The sequence below is a fragment of the Phocoena phocoena genome, chromosome 20 (assembly GCF_963924675.1).
Source record: "Phocoena phocoena chromosome 20, mPhoPho1.1, whole genome shotgun sequence".
Taxonomy (NCBI): Eukaryota; Metazoa; Chordata; class Mammalia; order Artiodactyla; family Phocoenidae; genus Phocoena; species Phocoena phocoena.
In genome coordinates, this window is record NC_089238.1 from 13035122 (window position 1) to 13055792 (window position 20671).

General features: G+C 48.8%; 1 protein-coding gene across 1 annotated transcript; it reads right to left on the reverse strand.

Annotated features, from left to right (window-relative positions):
- Positions 1-631: 631 nt before the first annotated feature.
- On the reverse strand, positions 632-13168 carry ACP7 (acid phosphatase 7, tartrate resistant (putative)). Its single transcript, XM_065898322.1, is given in 18 exon segments — positions 632-880; positions 5769-5870; positions 7006-7143; positions 9475-9546; positions 9665-9732; positions 9824-9881; positions 9973-10055; positions 10058-10079; positions 10163-10209; positions 10212-10276; positions 10375-10437; positions 10651-10774; positions 11868-11897; positions 11900-12049; positions 12357-12398; positions 12401-12461; positions 12630-12896; positions 13136-13168. Coding segments are annotated over 18 exon segments (1674 nt in total).
- Positions 13169-20671: the final 7503 nt, after the last annotated feature.

Here is a 20671-nt window from a genome sequence, read left to right on the forward strand (position 1 = left end):
CTTTTCATTATCTGCGGGAGGGGGGCTTCCTTCTCCCCCACCAGAAAGCACCTTTGATTTCTTTCTTGAATATCCTACTCCTCCTCTCCAGCAATATGTCCCACTTGGGTTTTAACTTTTGACCCTTGGGAACATCATCTGTCGGGCCATCAGATTCTGATTTTTGCTCGCTTTGGTCACGCCCCACCTTTGATCTCATAAAGATGCCCCCCAACCTAAGTCTCCTACATTTGCTCCACTGGCTGCTGCCTTAACTCCAACCGCCGCCCCCACGGTTGTGACTTCTGACCCTCGTAGGCACATCCTCCCATCAAATTATTAATTTGACCCCCCTTTTTTGACATTCACCCTGTGTCCCTCCAACGAACTCCCACTTCAAATTTCGAATTTTGCGCCCCCCTTCGCCACGCCCCCTTCGTTAATTTGACCTCTGACCTCCTATACACCTCCCTCCCTCCCGCTCAGCGTAGACCCACGACCCCCCCGGACGCGACCCTTCCCTCCACAAGTGAACTTTGACCCCAGCGGCCCCGCCCCCTACTCGCCTAAACGCTCCACCACCGCCCGGCGCACCCCGATCCCGTGGCCAGACCACTTATCCTACCGGCTCGGCACCGCAGTCGCTCGCGGCCTAGCTGCTCGGCCCGGAAATCGGCGCCCTCACGCCGCCCTCAGCTCTCTTGCGCCGCCGCCACCACGGCCACTGCCGCCGCCATGTTGAATCCCCAACGAACATCCGGGGCTTTCCCCCTTCGCCGTCCACCAGTCCCCATAGCAACGGGGCTGACTGGGCCTGGGGCAGGGCCCGCTCAGGGGCGGAGCTGGGCTCCGGGCAGCGCCGCTCCAGCCTCTGATTGGTGCTGATAGTCCAATCGGAGACCTTCGGGCAGAAAATGCCAAGCAGGGATTGGAAAATTTGGAAAGGGTGCGGAGAGGCTGGCTCCCAGCCCACTTGGATTCTTAAAGGGGAAAATGGCTATCCTCTGGTAACAGAACTTCCCACCTTCCCTCAAAAGGAGTTAGGGGGTGGAAGGCAGTAACGGTAATAATGGCCAGAAACAGTTCGTAAGCATTTACTATGTGTCAGACACCCCGCCAAGTGAAATTTCTCGCTGAATACTCACAACAGCCGTATTGTATGTTAATACCCATTTTACAGATAAAACTGAGGTTTAGAGGGGCGAACGAACGAGCTGGTTCGGGATCACAGGAAGTAAATAGTGAGTTTTGGACGACGTCTGTCAGTCTGTCTGAGCCCGGGAACTTGGCCCGGAATCAAGGCACAGTTTGATTTAATCTTTTTATAAGGTTTTTTTGTGTGTTTTTAGTATTTATTTGTAAAAAATTTTTTTGAAAAAAAAACCCTGTAATCTAAACTCGGACATCTTTTTCTGTGATTGCACTCATTGAGCTCCAGCCAGTTTGCTCTTCCAAAAAAAAAAAAAAAAAATCAGGTGCTCTCCCACTTCAAGGTCATTGCATTGCCTTTTCCTTCTGTCTGGAATAGACTCTTCCCCCAGGTATCATCATGGCTACCTCCCTTCTGTCCTTCAGGGTTTTACTCAAATGTCATCTTATCAGTGGGACTGTTCCTGCCCACGCTGACTAATGCAGCAAACATCCCTCTCACATGCTACTAAACCCCTTACCTTGTCTGCTTTTTCTTATTTTCTGTTGCTCAAATCATCTTCTAACATACTAGATGATTAGATAATCATAGTTACTGTTTTTTGGCTCTCTCCGCTGCTGTCGTGTCAGCACCATGAGAGCATTGATTTTTGTCTGTTTTGTTCACTGTACTTGCCCATTTGTTGAATGGATGGTTGGATGAGTTGTAAATCCACCTCTGCAGAGGTACTTTTAAATATTTAGTGCATCTCCCTTGCCCCAGCCCAGTGTCTAGCACATAGTAGGCATTTAATTAGTATCTGCAGAAGCAATGAATGAGTGATTGCATAATGTCTTTTTTTCTGTGCATTTACCTTTTATTTATTTTTAAAATAAATTTATTTTTAATTTTGGCTGTGTTGTGTCTTCATTGCTGCGCTCAGGCTTTCTCTAGTTGCGGCGAGCAGGGGCTACTCTTCGTTGCGGTGCGCGGGCTTCTCATTGCCGTGGCTTCTGTCGTTGCAGAGCACGGACTCTAGGCGCGTGGGCTTCAGTAGTTGTGGCTTGCAGGCTCTAGGGCACAGGCTCAGCAGTTGTGGCGCCTGGACCTAGCTGCTCCGCGGCATGTGGTATCTTCCTGGACCAGTGCTCGAACCTGTGTCCCCTGCATTGGCAGGTGGATTCTTAAGCGCTGCGCCACCAGGGAAGCCCCCTACCTACCTTTTAAAACAGAATTGGAAACACATTTATAAAGAATTTTGTATCTTTCTAAAACAAGACTATAAATATCACCAGTAACTTTCCAGGTCATTAAATATTCTTCAAGAACATTTGTTTTAATGGCTGCATAAGATACCATTCTATCAATGAATGCTAATTTGTCTGAACCACTCTTTCTTGTTGAACATGTAAACTGTGATAAATATTTTGCTATTATAAATAATTTACCCCACCCCAAAAATCCAAGCAGTTAAATATTTGTGCACGTCTTTAATTATTTCCTTTGAAAAGATTACCACAGATGGAACTGCTGGGTCAAAGGAAACGTACATCTTTAAGATTTAATAATAGTAACAGTTCCCATGCTTCAGACATTTCTGTGCACTATACACGGCGCTAAGTTGCATAATTTAATCAGCAGGGGCTGTGATTATCCCTGCTTCACAGAGGAGGAAACTGAGGCTTAGACAAGTAACTCGAAACCACACACTGGGCTCATCCCTAGCTTTGATGCCCAAGTAAGGCTCTCGCTAACTTCCCTCTGCTGCCTCCCCACGGCCTGGGACACACATTGCCAAGTTGTGCTGCAGGGATCCAATTCACACACCCGCCAGTGTTCGGAGAGAATATGCCCTTTAAACTACCCTTGCCAGCATTAAACATTCTTGTTCTTGTGCTCTTTTGAAGTCTTTCTGCCTTACTGAGTCTCCGTTTTTAAAAAAAAAACAAGTCTTGGGACTTCCCTGGTGGTCCAGAGGTTAGGACTCTGCCCTTCCACTTCAGGGGACACAGGTTCAATCCCTGGTCCCTGGGCGGGGAACTAAGATTCTGCAACCCTACCTCACCCCCACACACACACACAAAAACACAAGCAAGTCTAGTAGCTGAGACGATGGCACTTTATCCAAGTCCCAGTGATGGGAGGATGGCTGGGTACAGCCTTTGTCTCTCTCTTTTTAATTTTATATTGGACTATAGTTGATTTACAGTGCTGTGTTAGTTTCAGGTGTACAGCAAAGTGATTCACTTACACATATACATATATCTAGTCTTTGCCTCTTTAATACCCTGTACACAGTGCAGGGCATCAGGCTCTAGAACCCATGTTTGGGGAAGCCCTCCTGTAACTTAGTTGGGGATCTCAGTCAGAGATCAGAGCCCTGGAACAAGCCCAGTGGTAGATCTGCTCCAAGGGTTTCCTCAGGATGGGCAATCAGGCCCTTCTACTTCAGGGCCCTGGGAGAGGAAATCGGGCCCAAAGAACCTCCTATAGCAGGCTTCCTGGAGGGGTTGGTGAGGAGGTGACCCCCAATAGATGGAAAAGGTGAGGAGAGTGAGGAGGATTTGGCCTCATAAAAATGATAAATTTTGGGCTTCCCTGGTGGTGCAGTGGTTGGGAGTCCGCATGCCAATGCAGGGGACACGGGTTCGAGCCCTGGTCCGGGGAGCAGCTAAGCCTGTGCGCCACAACTGCTGAGCCTGCATTCCAGAGCCCATGAGCCACAACTCCTAAAGCCCAGGCGCCTAGAGCCCGTGCTCTGCAACAAGAAAAGCCATTGCAGTGTGAAGCCCGCGGAATGCAACGAAGAGGAGCCCCTGCTTGCCGCAACTAGAGAAAAGCCCGCGCGCAGCAACGAAGACCCAACACAGTCAAAAATAAATAAATAAAATAAATACATTAAAAAAAATGATAAATTTCAATACATCATGGAAAAAGATCAGTGGCAATATATAGATGGCAAGCAAAGCTTCCTGTCCTTTACAGGTAAAGAGCATTTACGAATTTGTGGTCCAGTGGTTAAGACTCCACACTCCCAATGCAGGAGGCCCAGGTTCAATCTCTGGTCAGGGAACTAGATCCCACATGCCGCAGATAAGCGTTCACATGCCACAACTAAGGAGCCAGTGAACTGCAACTAAGGAGCTCTCGAGCCACAACTAAGGGGCCCATGTGCCACAACTAAGAAGCCGGTGAGCCGCAACTAAGGAAACTGCCTGCTGCAACTAAGGAAACCAACTGCTGCAACTAAGACCTGGCACAACCAAGTAAATAAAAAAAAAAAAAAGAAACTGCAAGGAGCCTTGGGCCTAGTGGAGCCTGGGGGGGAATAAGATGTGAGGAGGCTGAAACTGCATGGCGCAATGGAGGAATACATGTGCCATCAGCCAGAGCTAGGGGCTCACAGGCTTCTCTCAGGGGAGCCCTCAGCCCTGGGGCCAGAGCCCAGCCTTTGCCTAGGACTTCTGGAGTCAGATCCTGTCCATCCCCAGCTCAGAGCCCTCCCCTGGTTCCATGTCACTCAGGATAAAGGACAGAGTCCTCCCTGTGACCCACAAGGCTCCACACGTTCTGCCCCAGTCGCCTCCCTGCCCTCATCCCCACTCTTCCTCTCACTGCCTCTGCCCTCTGACAGGATGGGCGTGCTTCTGTCTCAGGGCCTGTGCATTAGCTGTTCCTCTGCCTGAACTGCTCTGCTCACATGGCTCCCCCTTCAGATTCCTTCAGATCTAAACATCACCCTCTCAGTGAGGTCTCCCTGACCACCCTCGTGGAAACTGCCACTGCCCCCCACTACTCTCTATCCCCCTTCCCGCTTTTTCTGTGCATTTTCACTATTTACCATTATATGTTTTACTTACTTATTGTGTTTGCTGTCCGACACCCTGGATAGAATGTCGGCTCCATGAGGGCAGACATCTCTGTGTTGTTCACAGCACGGAGAACAGGTCCTGGCACATGACAGGTGCTCAATAAATACCGATTGAATACAGGAAAGGAAGAAGGGAAACACAGGGAGGGGGAAAAATTTAAAAAGGGAGGAAAATGGCAGCTCCGTGAGCTCCTAAGCTTGTCAGCTGCCCCAGTTGGAAGTTAGGAGTGTTAACACTTCCCGCCTTCCAGGATAAGTCAGTGCCAGGCTGGGAAACTGAGTCATGAAGGACACTGGTTACCGCTCCTTGGGCCGTTGGAGGCAGGCCTCTGATTGGCACTAAGGGCCGGCCTGGAGGAGAAAGTCACCATCGCCACCTGCTGGACAATGGTGTCATGACAGCCATACTCACCCTGCTGACTTGGGGCTGCTGATGGCCCTTGCTCCGTGGTCAGGAGAGGAGTCGGCCCAGTGGGGCATCCCCAGCAGAAGTTCAGAGTCCACAGAGACACAGCCATAAGCCTCTTTACTCCTGAGGCCCTGTGGACACTCTGCCCAGTCAGTGCTATGCAGGAGGGCAGGGTTGTACCACCCAAGACCTGTCTTGCTTCACTTTGCCCGTACAGCTGCTCTCCCAACACAGCAGGTTGGGACCCCCACCTCTCGGGGAGGGGAGAGCTGCTCCAGCTCCCTCAGGGCTGCATCCACCCCACATGGGACCTAGGAAGGTAGAGGAGTCGAGGACCTCCCTGACACCCTCCCGGGCCTGGGTACTCCAGCCTAGGTAACAAGGCCCAGGGTTCCTGATGAGAGCTGTCTCCATCCCCAGAGGTACATCATCCGGCCAAGCAGAGGTCTCATCACCCAGACATCGTCCACAATCTTCCCATCATGCAAGGGACAAAAAAAAAAAAAAGAAAAAGGAGGTAATGAAGGCTGAAAGCCCAGATTCTGGGGCCAAGTGGCCTGAGTTCAAATTCCAGCTCTGCCTCTGATAGGCTGTGTGACCTTGGGTGAGCTATTAGACCTCTCTCGGTGTCAGTTTTCCTCAACTGGAAAGTGAGGATGCTAGTAATAGTACCTACATCATAGCTATTATGAGAATTAAGTGAGATATTTGGAAAAGGCTGAAAAGGGAACCTGGCACAAGGCAAGGACTGGGTAAGTGTGGGCTATTATTATTAGAGCACAAACCCTGGAGTCAGACAAAACTCACTTTATATCCCAGCAAAGCCACTCCCTATGTGGCCTTCAGCACATGCCCCTACTCTGAGCCTCACTTCCATATTCCATAAAATGGGGAGAACTGAATAGATAACATACACAAGAGCCTGCCTGTGGTGTATGGGCTACACAGTAAATAGTAGTTATTTATCATAAAAAGAATATGGTCTTTGGGGTCAGATCTTAGTTCTGCACCCTCTGGCTGTGTGACCCTGGGAAAATTACCTCCCCTTTCTGAGCTGTAAAATGAAAAGAAAATTTGTCACATGGTATTGTTTTGGTGATTAAAGGGACTAAATATAAGGCATCCAGTTCAGAGTCTGGAGCACAACCGGTGTTCAATCAATCAGTTATTAGCACCTTTATAAAACTACAATGGCAGAAATAAAGAAAGGTGAGCCATGATTATTTGGGTCTGTCTAACCTTAAGCCATCCCTACCACACACACATCATATTACTTTCCCTCTACCTGTCTCCCACAACCTACCTTTTTCTTCCCCTGCTTCATGTTGATAAATACCTATAGAATTGACTGTGTTTTAGAAACTGTTCTAAGCACTTTATATACAATAAGTCATTCAACCCCCATTCAACCCTGTGAGGTAGAAACTATTAATATCCCCATTTTTCAGATGGGAAAACTGTGGCTCAAAGTTGCTTGAGGTCATCCAGCTGGTAAATAGCAGAGGCAGGATTTGAACCCAGGATTTCCAGCTCTCACGTCCACTTTTGAAACCACTTGGCTCCAGAGCATGCTAGGCCTGGTTACTCAGGCAGGTGATTGGGCCACTGCTCACTGACCTGGTCATCAGACACCTGCTGGATATGGACACGGGTCTCATTGAGGTTGTGTAGCCGTGTGTACCCGTACTCTTTGATGAGCACGGCGCTCCAGGGCCGCGGGAAGAGGGTTAAGGGGGTCAGCCGCTCCTCACAACCCTGCCGGAGAGAATCATTTAGACCCAGGGCTGGCGCAGGTGGAGTACCCACTGGGGAGCAGAAAAGACCTGCCAGGCCGGGACCCTGCCACCCCCAAGGAAGACAAAGCCAGTTAAGACTTGACCTTGATAATTGCTCACAGCTGAGTGTTTTGACCCAACCAGGCTTCCTGGTTCTCTGACTTCTAGAACAGTGCATGGCTGTACAAGACTGTCCACTGCAGCATTTTCTCGAAAATCCCTGAGCTGGAAGCCAGCCAAACGGCCATCAATGGGGGTCAGTTAAATAAATTATAGGGTAGCCATCACCAAGTGGGGCTGTATAGAAAAATGGCCAAGACGTATGGTTAAGGGGAAAATGCAATTCACAGAATAGAAGAAATTGGTGGCTCTCAACCGTCGCTGCACAGCAGACCCTCCAAGAAAGCTATTGAAATCGTCATTGCCTGGGGGAGAGGAAGTGCTTATCCTTGCTGTAGAAACCCAGGTAATGTGAGCAGAAAGGATGAGGGAGCATCAGCCTCAAAAACAAAAAAAGTCACCATTTTGCAGCCATCATCATAGTAACTGATTGAAGCCAGAACCATCAATGGATGGTCAAAGTAGCAGCGAAAATTTGAGGAATATCAGGATATTTGTGGAGTCTCAAAGTATCTCCAGGAGACACTTGTTAATTTTAAAGGGGAAAACCGTGACTATGGTGGAGAAGATGTGTAAACTGAGACTTAAAGGAGCTAAAGGGATACCATGCACCTCCTCATAGGGTGCACTGAAAAGAACACAATATCGCTTTTGTCTATTCTCACCAAAAATGTGTAACTTCAATCTAATCACCAGCAAACATCAGACAAATCCGAACTGAGGGATAGTCTATAAAACAACTTTGCTATGCTCTTCAAATTTTTCAAAGTCATGAAGAATGAAGAAAGAGTGGGGAAATGTTTCTGATTAAAGGAAGGGAGAGGGGGCTTCCCTGGTGGCGCAGTGGTTGAGAGTCCACCTGCCGATGCAGGGGGCGCGGATTCGTGCCCTGGTCCGGGAGGGTCCCGCGTGCCGCGGAGCGGCTAGGCCCGTGAGCCATGGCCGCTGGGTCTGCGCATCCGGAGCCTGTGCTCCGCAACGGGAGAGGCCACAACAGTGAGAGGCCCGCGTACCGCAAAAAAAAAAAAAAAAGCCCTTGCTTCTTGTGGAAGTGACTGATTCCAAGGCTCGGCGGGTGGGGGTAGGGGGACAGAAGATGATCCTGGAGCACCCTGTAGTGCCAAAAAGTAAGAGAGACCCCACAAAACGACAGGGACACATCGAAAGGACACGGCCTGATCTGAAGAGTTCTCAGTGGCCAAAGTTAGAGCAATCTAGGCAGCAGCATAAACAGCAGGCATATTGGATTAGAGCCCACGGGAGAAGATAATTACCCATGAGTCCATACTAGTATAAACCCATAGCTAACTAACCAAATAAATGGGGCAGAAGGGACAACTCTTCCTCATGGGAGGATGCTAACTAATAAATCGAGGAGGAATGAGGGAAATACAAGATCCCCAGTAGAACACCCCAGTAATCACTGTAACAGACAAGACCCACTGATGGGTTCAAAAATTAGCAGGTGAAAGTTGGAGGAGAAACAGGACATTTGCAGGGTCTAAAAGCATCTCCCCCAAGATGTTTATCAACTAAAAAGGGAAATACAACAACTTTACAGAGCAAGAACCCAGCAGACACTTCCTTAAACAGGTGATTCAGAGAAATCCCTCCAGGAATGAGACACAGTGAGGACAGGGACCCCCCGGTATGGCCCGCTGAGAAGGATAGACCATCATTTGTGACTGTGTTGCCCCAAATGCATAACCCGAATCTTGGCAGGAGAAAACATCAGACAAACCCAGATCCAGGTGCATTCTGAAAAAAACAACTGGCCTGAATGAAAGACAAGGGAAGAGGGAGGAACCGTCACAGTTTGGAGGAGACTAAGGAGACACAATAACTAAATACAGTGTGGGATCCTGAAACAGAAAAAGGTCATTGCTGGGAAAGCTGGTGCAATGTGAATAAAGTCTGGAGTCCAGTTACAATGATAATGATAAGCCCTCTGCCCTGGATCCATCCAGTAGACCTGGGCAAGCACCCCCTGCCCCCGCCACTTATTGATCCTGTGATTCGGAAGGAGTATTTTACTGTCTGAGCCTCTGTTTCCACATCTGTGCAATGGGCATGCTATTGATACTAGGTGCATCTAACCACCTAAGAGATGAGGCACCCAGGCTGGTACAAGTGCAGCCCTCAATAGATCAGAAGCCAAAGCAGCACCTCCCCCTCCTCCCACCAAGCTCGCGGCAGATCCGGTGATGATGTGGACGGAGACTCGAGGGTGGGTGTAGGGCATCTCTCGGCTGCCATTAAATACCTGGAGAAGGGACAAAGGGGAGGGGCCTGTCATACCCAGCCAGGCCCCGCGGTTCTGACCTTGAGGGGGCGGTCCACTGACACCAGCCACATGGGTCTCAGCCCACCCCAGGCCTCACATGGTAGTTGTAAATTGGCCACGGGTGTTCATAGGAGCGTTCGTGAGCCCACAGCTGCAGGTCCGCCCCTGATACAAAGCAAGAGGGGGGTCAGGTCCCTGAATCCAGGAGAGATGGGGGGTGGGGCCTGGGGCTGGGGAGTCCCCTGGGGTCACTCACCGTATTTATAGAAAAGATCCTCCAACTCATAGAACTTGCCGAGGAGGCCTCTGCGAACCTGGGCCGGATGAGCAAGGAGGTGAGGGGTGACTCGGACCAACCCCCCTACCTGGATTTCAGCACCTTTTCCCCAGGGAGGGGGTCCTCACCTTGCTTTCACACCAGGTGCAGTCATCCCAATCAGCACTGGAACAGTACGTGGGCCGGTGACCCATGGTAATGATCCACGCGGGGCTGCTGGGTTCTTATTGGCTTTCTGCAGAGAAGGGTGCAGTGTGAGGGGCAGGGGTTGCAGGAGGGGGAGGCGAGGCAGGTCCAAGGGGGACATCCACAGGTTACCTGGAGGTCGCTCTCCAGCCAGCAAAACTGTCTCTCTACCAGGTGGCGCCATAATGGAGAAAGAAATATACCTCGGTGGAGAAGGAAACGATGTGTACTGGGCCCAGATCCCAGCTGGAAGGGTCAAAGGGCAGGGGTCAAATATGGGGTCTCTCCTGCATCTCCCATCCTTCAGGGGAGGGAGGTCAGTCCCCCAGCTTCCCCCAGGTTACCTGTACCACAGGCCTTCACTGTCCCCTGGCATGATGAAGCAAGCTTTGTAGTTGGAGAAGTTGCTGGAAGTAAAACGGTGGGGGGAGGGTCTGGGTGCCCCCGCCCACCCCCACCTCCCACTGTCAGGCCGGGCCTGGCTCCCAGCCCAGCCCTCATCTCCTTCCCTCTCACTTCCACAAATGAGCTGCTGCAGTACGAGAGACTAAGGTGAGACACTAGGAAGGACTGTTTTCCTTGGCCAGGCCCTTGCCCACCCCGAAGCCCTCAGGCCTCACTAGTGGTCTTCGTGATTCCCAGGACACGTCACGTATGGTAGGCTGGCGGCCACAGGTTCAATGAGATTCATGAACTTGTCCCTGACGTGAGTGTTGTCCTGATCCACGTTGTAGGTAAAGTCTCCTGGGGGGTGGAGGAGAGAATGAGGACCCAGACCTGGCTCTGCTTTCTCCAGATTTGAGAGACCTGGTTGGTCACGTGCGGGCTGTGCAAGTCCTGGTCGCCCCCACTGTGAGGCGTCCTGGTTCTCCGATCCCTACCTCACACCCACCCGCATGTGCGCTTGGAACCATTTCCTGAGCCTCTGGTCCCTGAGGGCCCCTGCAGGACCTTGCAGGTCTCCTGTGCTCTGAGCACACCAGCCGCCATCTCACCCCTTCTCAGAGTAATAACAACGTTAAGACTGACATAGTCTGGGAACTTCCCTGGTGATCTAGTGGTTTAAGACTCGGTGCTTCCACGGCAGGGGGCACAAGTTCGATACCTGGTCAGGGAACTAAGATCCCGCGTGCCCCTCGGAGGGGCCAAAATAAACAAATAAAAAAATACATAAGGGTGAATTAAAAAAAAAAAAGACTGAGGTAGTCTAGTCAGGTACTGGTTTTGTACCAGGCACATTTTCAGATGCTTTACATGCTCGATCACCTGAATCTTCAAAACACCCTCTGAGGTGGATGTTATTATCATCCCCGTTTCAGATGGGGAAACTGAGGCCCAGAGGGGTTAAGTGCTCGTTTAAGGTCACAGAGCTGGTTAGTGAGGATCCAGGAATCGAACCCTGGGAGCCTGATTCCAGAGTCTACTATGGCTTTGAACTATATCGGCCCCAATCTCCATCTCCCATCTGGTTCTCGTCCTCTCAAATCACAACAGAAATGATCATGACAACAAACACTTATGTAGCACTTACAACAGGACAGGCAATATCGCCTTATTTAGTCATCACAAGAGCCCTATGAATTCTAACCTAGTCTTAGCCCTTATAACAATAATACAGAGGAGAAAACCAACGCACATAGCTCAAAGCGTCAAGACTGATTTTAACCTGGGCAGCCTGGTTGACCACAGCACCGTCTCTGTGGCCAGTCTCATCCCCCATCCTGCAGAGCCACGCTAGCCCCGACCCAGGTCCCCTCCGCAGTCCTGGCGTGGCCTCCCACCCAAGCTCCCCCTCCCCGACCCCAAGCCTCCAGGCGCACCCTGGCCGATGCCTCACCCACGTGAAGAACAGCGTCACACCTGCCTGCTGGGTGTCGCTGCACAGTCGGGGTAGGGCCCTAGGATTGTCAGTCCCTATGTCCCCAAACACAGCCAGACAGGGGCTCCAGTGGGGCCCATTCTTCAGGGCCCTGAAGAGGAACCGACGGCTCCAGCCCTGAGTACTGCCGCAGCGGTAAACTGAGGGGAAAGGAAAAGGCCACAGTCGGCTGGGGAGTGGGGTGGGGGGCGCCCCAGGATGTCTCCTTCATCCCCATCCATCTTCAGCTGGTGCGGGGATTGAATGGGTCTGCCCTATGCCCCTTCTGTCCACCTCACCCCAGGTCCCCAGCCTTCCATTTTCATCCTAGGGTCTTATACAATAGGCTTGCAGATAAGCAGAAGGGGTACCAGCCCACCTGAGCCACCTGCCAATAGCAGCTTCTAGCCCACATCCCACTCCTCTTCCCATTCCCCCCCCAACACCTGGGCCCAGGGCCCCTCTCACCATACTGGACCCTGGGCAGCAGCCCCTGCAGTGTGATTCGGTCCGCCAGAGAATGCCCCCATCCATAAAGGGGCTGAAGGTGCCCTGAGTCCAAGGTCCTACTACCTCCTTGCACCTCCACCCGAAGATCAAGGACCAGGAGGGAGCTTTGTGCGAACACCACAATGAGTGAGGACGACAGCAGCCCCCTTAGGAGAGCGCTTACTATAGGCTGGGCTCCAGAGTCATTTCCTACACAGCCAGATGCGCCGCTGCTTATAATCTCCATTTAACAGTGGTGGACACATGAGTCTCAGAAAGAACCACCAGCCTAGAAATCAGTGTGGGATTCCTGAGCCTTACTGGGAAATGCCCAGGGAGAGGTCACAGACACTTACCTGGGTAGGACAGGTGGACTTGCTCAGGGGCAGCGCTGGGAGCCTTTGGGGACCCCTGGACTCCCAGGGAGAAAAAGAGGAGCAGACAGCAGCAGGACCAGCAGGGACGAGGGGAGCACACGGTAGAGGGAAGGTGGGAAGCAGAAAGGGGAAGGGGAAGGGTCTAAAGTGTATGAGATCCCTTCAGAACAGCAGGAGCGGCTGGGGAGGATGGAGAAAGAAGGGGGATCAGGCAAAATCACACGGAGGGAGGGAGCACGGCAGGGAGGTCTTCACAGGGACGGTTATCCAGATGCTGGAGAAAAAACAAAAAAAAACAGTCATCGCTACAAAGAGGCAAATGCCCTCTGAGCCTCACTGGCTGCTAAGTACTTTACATAGATTAACTCATGGGAGCCTGACGACATTCCGCTGTGTGGTGGCCACTGTGATCATCAGTCCCATATCACAGATGACGGAGCTGAGCAATGGAGTGACTCAGTTGCATGGCTCAGGTGTGATGGAGCGGGGATTGGAACCCAGGGGTCCTGGCTCCAGAGCCCTTGCTCTTATCCACCGCTCACTCTCAATGCAAGAGGCTTGGGAGTGGGGCTGGGGGGTCTCAGTGTAGGAAGTTGCCTTTGGCAACCCCATCCTCAGCATTCCACCCTGCCCTCAGAGACCTCATCACCCTCTACTCCATCCTCCAACCTTCCATTTCCATCATAGTAACCTCAATCCCCCCACTCCATCCCCAGACCGCCCAAGAATTCCGTCCCACCTGGAGCAGCCCCGTCCTCCTTGCCCCTTACCCAGCATCCCATTCTGCCTTTAGTGACCCCAATTCCTCTCCATCTCCACCTGTCTCCCCTGACCCTGCACCTGTATACCCACCCTCCTCCTCCCCATCCCTTCCCTTCCCGCTCCAGTTCGGTCTCCAGCCCATCGAGGACCAGCCTGCCTGCCTGCCGGGGCAGAGCCAGGCCGGGACCGTCAATCTGGGGGCCGGGAGCTGGGGCTGGAGGTCCCCCCCAGGTCCCTGGCTCACCCGCTGGGGCTCCAACTCCCAGCATGCGCGTCTCGGGGCACCAGTGGGACAGCGGTATTTTATGAGTTTGTAGGCGCTGAGACATCCCGCCGCCCACAGCTATCCCAGCCCCGGAAGAGCCTGCCTTCTCCAGGTGACGGCCTCCTCAGACAGCTGGCGCCCCGGGTTCCACAGGTCCGACTGGTCTTGGGCGGCCCATGCCCACGCGCCCACCTTCCTCCCGCCCCGCCTCCCCGGGCTGGGCGGGGGAAGGGGGACCTAGGTAAATTTGATAAGCTGCTGCCGCCACCTCCAAGCCGGCCTCCAGGTAAGCACCCGGACAGGAGGTCTATGCTCGTCCCCCAGGAGCCCCATCCCGCAGCTACGGAGCCCCCAGGGCACTGACACCGGTCCCCAGCTCTGGCCCTGCCGGATCCTGAGGTACCCAGGTGTGCTGGCACCTGCGCCTGCGACCGAGGTGGGTGTGGGGAGATTCTCCCATCCCTTCTCGCGGCGCCGGCTTTGTATTCTTGGCAGTTCCTTCCGCCTTCCTCACTCTGCAAGCTTAGTCCACGCGGGTTCCTCCTCAGGCCCCCGGGCATGCTGAAAACAGAAAATCAAAGTCCACCGAATGACTGTGCTGCTTCTAAGTCTTGCGCTCGAGGCCGGTTACTCGACCCCGCTGGGCCTCGGTTTCTTCACCTGTGAAATGAGGGTGATAACAGTATGGACACTATGGGCTACTGTGAGGATTAAACCAGTTGACACATGAAATTTCACGCTGAGAACAGGGACTGGCCCAGAGTAAGGGCTGGATAAGAATCAGCTGTTATTTTTATTATTATTACTGCATGAGTTCCAGAAATTGCCCTGGGGTCTAGGTGGGAGCAAGTGAGAATTTTCTCTGTAAATCTTTGTGAGCTGTCTGAAGGTTGTGAGTGGCTTGCTGCAAAATACCCTTGCGTATTTTCCCAGAGCAGCAGGAAAAGTCAGAGGGTCCAGGTTTTAGTTGTTTCATCTTCCTGTCTGCAGATAAAATGACTCCACAATTTGGCTTTGTCAAGTCAGGTATAGCAGTGTCTGCTGATTGGGAACACTGATTCCATAGACTGACACTGAGGGTGTAGGGGTGGTTCAAGATGGGCTTTTGCACTGTTTGGACTTTTTTCCCCCACCTTCTGGAGTCTCCATTACAGCTTAAAATGTAATAAAAAGCAACCCTCTTGGCCATACTCAAATACCCTCAAGACCCTGCTCACCCTCAGCAATTTTAACTTCCCCTTAGTTCTAGTTTTTCTGGTGGTCTTCCAGGAGCTGCGTGGTTACGAACGTTGTTTTGGCTAAAGTCACCTGTGGCAGGCTGGTGAAGCCCTTCTCCAAATCATGTTTTAACACGTATTAAAAAGAAAAAAAAAAAAAAAAAACACAGGATACAAAGGAAACGGATGCCATTGAATTACAGATACACGATTTTTTTTCGATATGTAATACAGTAATATATGTACTTCTTTATCAGTGCATTAAACTTCAAGATCTAGGGACAGGTCCAAAATTATAGTAATTTAGAAACTTTGTTGAGTGTATAGACGATGTTTGAGAGTCTTGCGACGACTACAGTGGGGTTGGAAAACAGCTGTTAATTTCTTCTCATGGCAAAGCCAGAAATCTGCTAACTGTCCTGTGGTTGGCCCTTCCAACACTCGCCCCCGCCCCCCATGGCAGAAGGACCTGGTAAATTTGAATTACAGCAACAGTTTATAAACATTACCCTCTTAAAAAATTTTGAGGACCCCAAAGAGCTTTGGTATGTGTGGGTTATATCTTTTAATACTTACCATGTAAGAAAATAAAACTGGGAAGTGTTTTTTTCTTTTTTCTTTTTGGCTGTGCTGTGCGGTTTGTGGAATCGTAGTTCCCCAAACAGGAATTGAACCTGGGCGCTCGGCAGTGAAAGCACTGAGTCCTAATCCCTGGACCACCAGGGAATTCCCAAAATTAGGAAGGTAGGCCTTGTTACCATCCCAGTTTACAAAATGAGAAAAAAAGCTTGGGGAGGGCAGCAGCCTGCCCAAAGTCACACAGCTGAACCCCGGTCCACAAGGAGAAGACTCCTGAGTCCGCCTCTAACCTGCTGTGCGGGGCATCTGATCAGGGCAGTGATGGGAGGGAACCAGTCTCAGCCAGGAGCTGGCTCTCGGGGGGCAGGTGGAGGCAGGTGCCCTGAGCCCCAGGTCCTTCTCCACCAGCAGTCCCTGAACTTGGCATGGAGCCTAGAGGAACCGTTGGCATCAGTTCTGAAGCTGAGACTGCCAGGTCTCAAACCTTAGCTGGGACAAACCAAACACTCCATATCTGCCCCCTCCCTCCAATGCCACTCTCCACCCCCAGCCACCGTCCTGGGAAGGCACATGCTTTGGGTTACGTTCTCCTTTTTCTCCATATGTTTGGCCTACAATTATTTTTTTAAAATCTTTTTAAAAAATTAATTATTTATTTTTGGCTGCGTTGGGTCTTCGTTGCTGCACGCGGGCTTTCTCTAGTTGAGGCGAGAGGGGGTTACTCTTCGTTGCGGTGCACGGGCTTCTCATTGCGGTGGCTTCTCTTGTTGTCAAGCACGGGCTCTAGAGCGCAGGCTCAGTAGTTGTGACACATGGGCTTAGTTGCTCCGCCGCATGTGGGATCTTCCTAGACCAGGGCTCGAACCCACGTCCCCTGCATTGGGAGGTGGATTCCTAACCACTGTGCCACCAAAGAAGTACCTGGCCCACAATTATTATATAGCATATTTTAAATGTTTTTAAGTTTTATGGAAATGATATATTGTACTCACCAGCCCACAGCTTCATGTTTGCCCTGAGGATGTGCTTTTGGATTAGTCCATATTGTTACCTGGAGATCTTGTCCTCTTGTGTGTCAATACTTAACTCTTCTTTAATGCTCTTCAATAACAGTTTTAAAATTTTTTCATGAAGTATTGCGTATCTTTTGTTGGATTTATTCTGAGCCACCTTAAGATTTTGTAAATCAAATTTTAAAAATTTTTTAATAAAAAATATTCTTGAATAGTCAAATTTCACCATCTTAACCATCTTTGAGTTTAATAATGTTAAGTACCTTCACATTGTTGTGTAACCCATCTCCAGAACTCTTTTCAACTTGTACAATTGAAACTCTGGACCCATTAATCAGTCTCCCCCCTGCAACCCTCAGCAACCACCATTCTACTTGGCCTCTATGCGTTTCCCTACTCTAAGAACCTTATATAAGTGGAATCATATGGTTTTTGTCTCTTTGTGCCTGGCTTATTTCTCTTAGAGTAATGTCCTCAAGGTCCATGTTGCAGCATGTATCGGAATTTCTTTCCTTTTTAAGGCTGAATAATATTCCACTGTGTGTAAACACTACATTCTGTTTATCCAGTCATCTGTCGAGGGACACGCGGGTTACTTCTGCCTTTTGGCCGTTGTGAATAATTCTATGAACATGAGTGTACAACTATCTCTTCAAGGCCTTGCTTTCAGTTCTCTTGGGTATATACTCAGAAGTGGAATTGCTGCATCATATATGGGATTTAATTTTTTTTAACCTCGAACTTTAACACACACACACACAAGGAGAGAAAATGGCATAATCAAACCTCATGTCCTCATCGCCCAGATTCAACAATTACCAGCTTGGGGCCAATCTCATTTTTTGTTTGTATATTTGTTTTACCTTTTTATTGAAGTATAATGTACACACAGAGAGTATAACAAGACTCCGTCTATAACAAGCCACAGACTGAGAAAAGGCATTTGCTCCTTTTCGTCTGGTGTATTTCCCTTATCCATAGCCTTCTAAAGTCCATCCATGTTGTTGCACATGGCTGTAGCTTACTCTACAGGAGCCCTCCAGAAGAGAGCCTTTTCTGAAATAACCATCACACAAGGTAGAAGTCCCTTTGCTACTGAGTCTAATTTAGTTTTGAAGCATAAAAGCAAGTCATCTGGGAATTTCCTGGCAGTCCAGTGGTTAGGACTTGGCGCTTTCACTGTGGGGGCCCGGGTTTGATTCCTGGTCAGGGAAGATCCTGAAAGCCGCACCGCACTGCATGGCCAAATAAATAAATAAATAAATAATTTAAGCAAAAACCATAAAAAAAAAAAAAAAAGCAAATCAACTACTAGCATTTTTGTAAAAGCATCAGTGTAAGAAAATAATTGTCTATATATGCAAAAGACTGAAAAACAAATTTGCTGTGACATACAACTTTTTAAGATAACAGCTAAAATGATGACTGACATCATACCAGGACACTTCAAATTTTAATAACTTCTAGAACATTTATATTAATAATATTTACCTTTACAATGTAACTTAAGATTTATTATTACTCATTTGGCATTGTTTCCCGGGTCATTTAATATACCAAATATACCTAACTAGTTTAATACCTCTCTTTGGGATGTTCAGGGGCCCTCTGAAGCATCCTAGAGTTAGCTGGAGGTCAAAAGAACTTCATTTAGAATTTGATTTGAGAAAGTTTGTCAAAGACATCAAAATGTTTTAAATTTGGTCAAATAGAATCAGAAGTCACAGTGAGGCAATACTGATACATATACCAAAATGACGATAAAAGATCTCAAAGACAAGTGCAGGAAGTCACTGGTAAAGAAACTCTACAATCTCTTATCAAAAGCAGATCCATATTTCAAGAAAACTTTGTCCTCTCAACAGAGAAAAAACCAAATTCTAGTTTTACATCATTTTACCTTTAATATTAAAATTCATTTATTTCATTAAATTCAATCTAAACTTAGTCTTGATCATGCATAAAACTCTCTTCTCAGTATTCCCTTTTAAAAATTAATTTCTAGAAATATATGCCATTTCATAGTACAATCTTTCAATAAAGCACAAAATATATCTATTAATAGTTTCATACATATTTAGTCTCTCTGTAATAAGAGGTCAAGAGTAGGTAAACAGAGGCCTCTTTAGCAATTAATGTTTTAGTATTTTATCTTATTAAAAATGATCTAGACATTCAATGAATTTCCAACATTTAATTTGAGTTAGCAGAACTCTAAAGTTTCAAGCTGCCAAAAATCTGGAGAAACTGTTTGCAGCTAGACATACAATAAAACATATTATTCTTAAAGCATCACCCAAAAGCTTTTATCCCATTTATCTCTATTTTATTACTTGTGAAAATAACATCATACCATTAATTATCTTGTTGACAAATTTTATAACATAAATAACACGAGCTTATTGACTTTCAGTAACCCTAGGTACAATAAAAGTATTATACTTCATAAATGTTGAGAACTCTAAAGACATGTCTATATTAGTTAAACCATTAGTTTAAACTTGTTTTTGGTCATTAAAGATTAATTCTAGATCACGTGATCCTTTTAAAATTTGGGTTAGTTTTTGGTAACATTTAGAAATATTTGATTTGTAAGCACTTGCTTTTTTTTTGCTTGTTTTTTTTTTTTGTTGTTTTGCAGTACGCGGGCCTGTCACCGCTGTGGCCTCTCCCGCCGCGGAGCACAGGCTCCGGACGTGCAGGCTCAGGGGCCATGGCTCACGGGCCCAGCCGCTCCGTGGCATGTGGGATCTTCCCGGACCGGGGCACGAACCTGCGTCCCCTGCATCGGCAGGCGGACTCCCAACCACTGCGCCACCAGGGAAGCCCAGCACTTGCTTTTACGTCCATTAAACAGAGCTCTTTTACAAATTAATTTTGATAACATCGTCTGGAGGTAGGGACATAGCATATTTACAACATACACACAGACACAGATACATCCAGACAGACACAGAGACCTCATAATTTTCCTGCTTGAACTTAAAAAGCCTCTTTCCCTTCTTTTCCTTCCTTTCAGTTTTACGTTCTACTAACTGAGCTAAGGCTGTATTCTCAGATGATGTGGGCTGTGTTTACATTTCAAGGATGTAATAAACGTTATAACTTCAAGCTTTCTCCTAGGAATACTTTTTTTTTAAAACTGGCTCCACCTCACAGCATGCGGGATCTTTGAACCTATGCCCCCAAGCAGTGGGAGCGTGGAGTCTTAACCACTGGACCAACAGGGAAGTCCCTCCTAGGAATACTTTTATTCTCTTGGGGTCAGAACTTTGAAAAGGTGTTTTTTCAAGCTGACTTTCTCTAAAATGTGAAAAGAGCTCCCCCTGGCCATTTAAGAGTTAAGATAAGTGCTTTCCAGCATTGGCTTTGTTCCAATTGTACATGAAACCAGGCAGAGTTCCCCGGGAGTGGCTGCCCATCCAGGAGCTGTTTGGCCTTTGAGGCATGGTTTCCCATTATTAATTTGGCAGCCTAATTCAGATATGATCTGGACAACTTTCTGAAGGCGGGCGTGCTGCTTCTGAGTCTAGTTCACCAGGGGAGTTCTATCCTTGGGTTGGTTCGATTCTCTTACGTGTCTCAGTTTCTCCCTCCAGTGGTCTAAAACTGCCAGGGGTTCTTGGGGCACTAAATGATCAGCCTTTATTATGCCCCGATGACAAGCAGAATTTACTTAATGATTGTAGTGGGATCCTCTGTGGGTCTGCTACAGGTCACGAGGATTGATCCTCAGACGCTTCCCCTAGGTTCTCAGTCACCTCAGACCACCTCGTGGCCAGAAGGAGCAGTTGTCCCTTTTCCTTCAGAGCTGTGCAGGCTCAGTCTCTCATGTCACTAGCAGTTTGTTCAGACCATATACACATAATCTTCCCAATTTAAGCCAAATTTTAAAAAAGGACAAGACAACCCAATTCGCTCCAGATTTCCCCCTAGGTCCTTGCCTAGGAAATGTACCTGAACCCCTTCAGGACTCCAAGTCCCAAGAAAAAGAGATAAATTTCAGGAGTAAAATTCAGGACAGTATTTAAGCAATGATGTCCGGATATCAGGAGAACTTGGAGAAGTACCTGAGGAATAC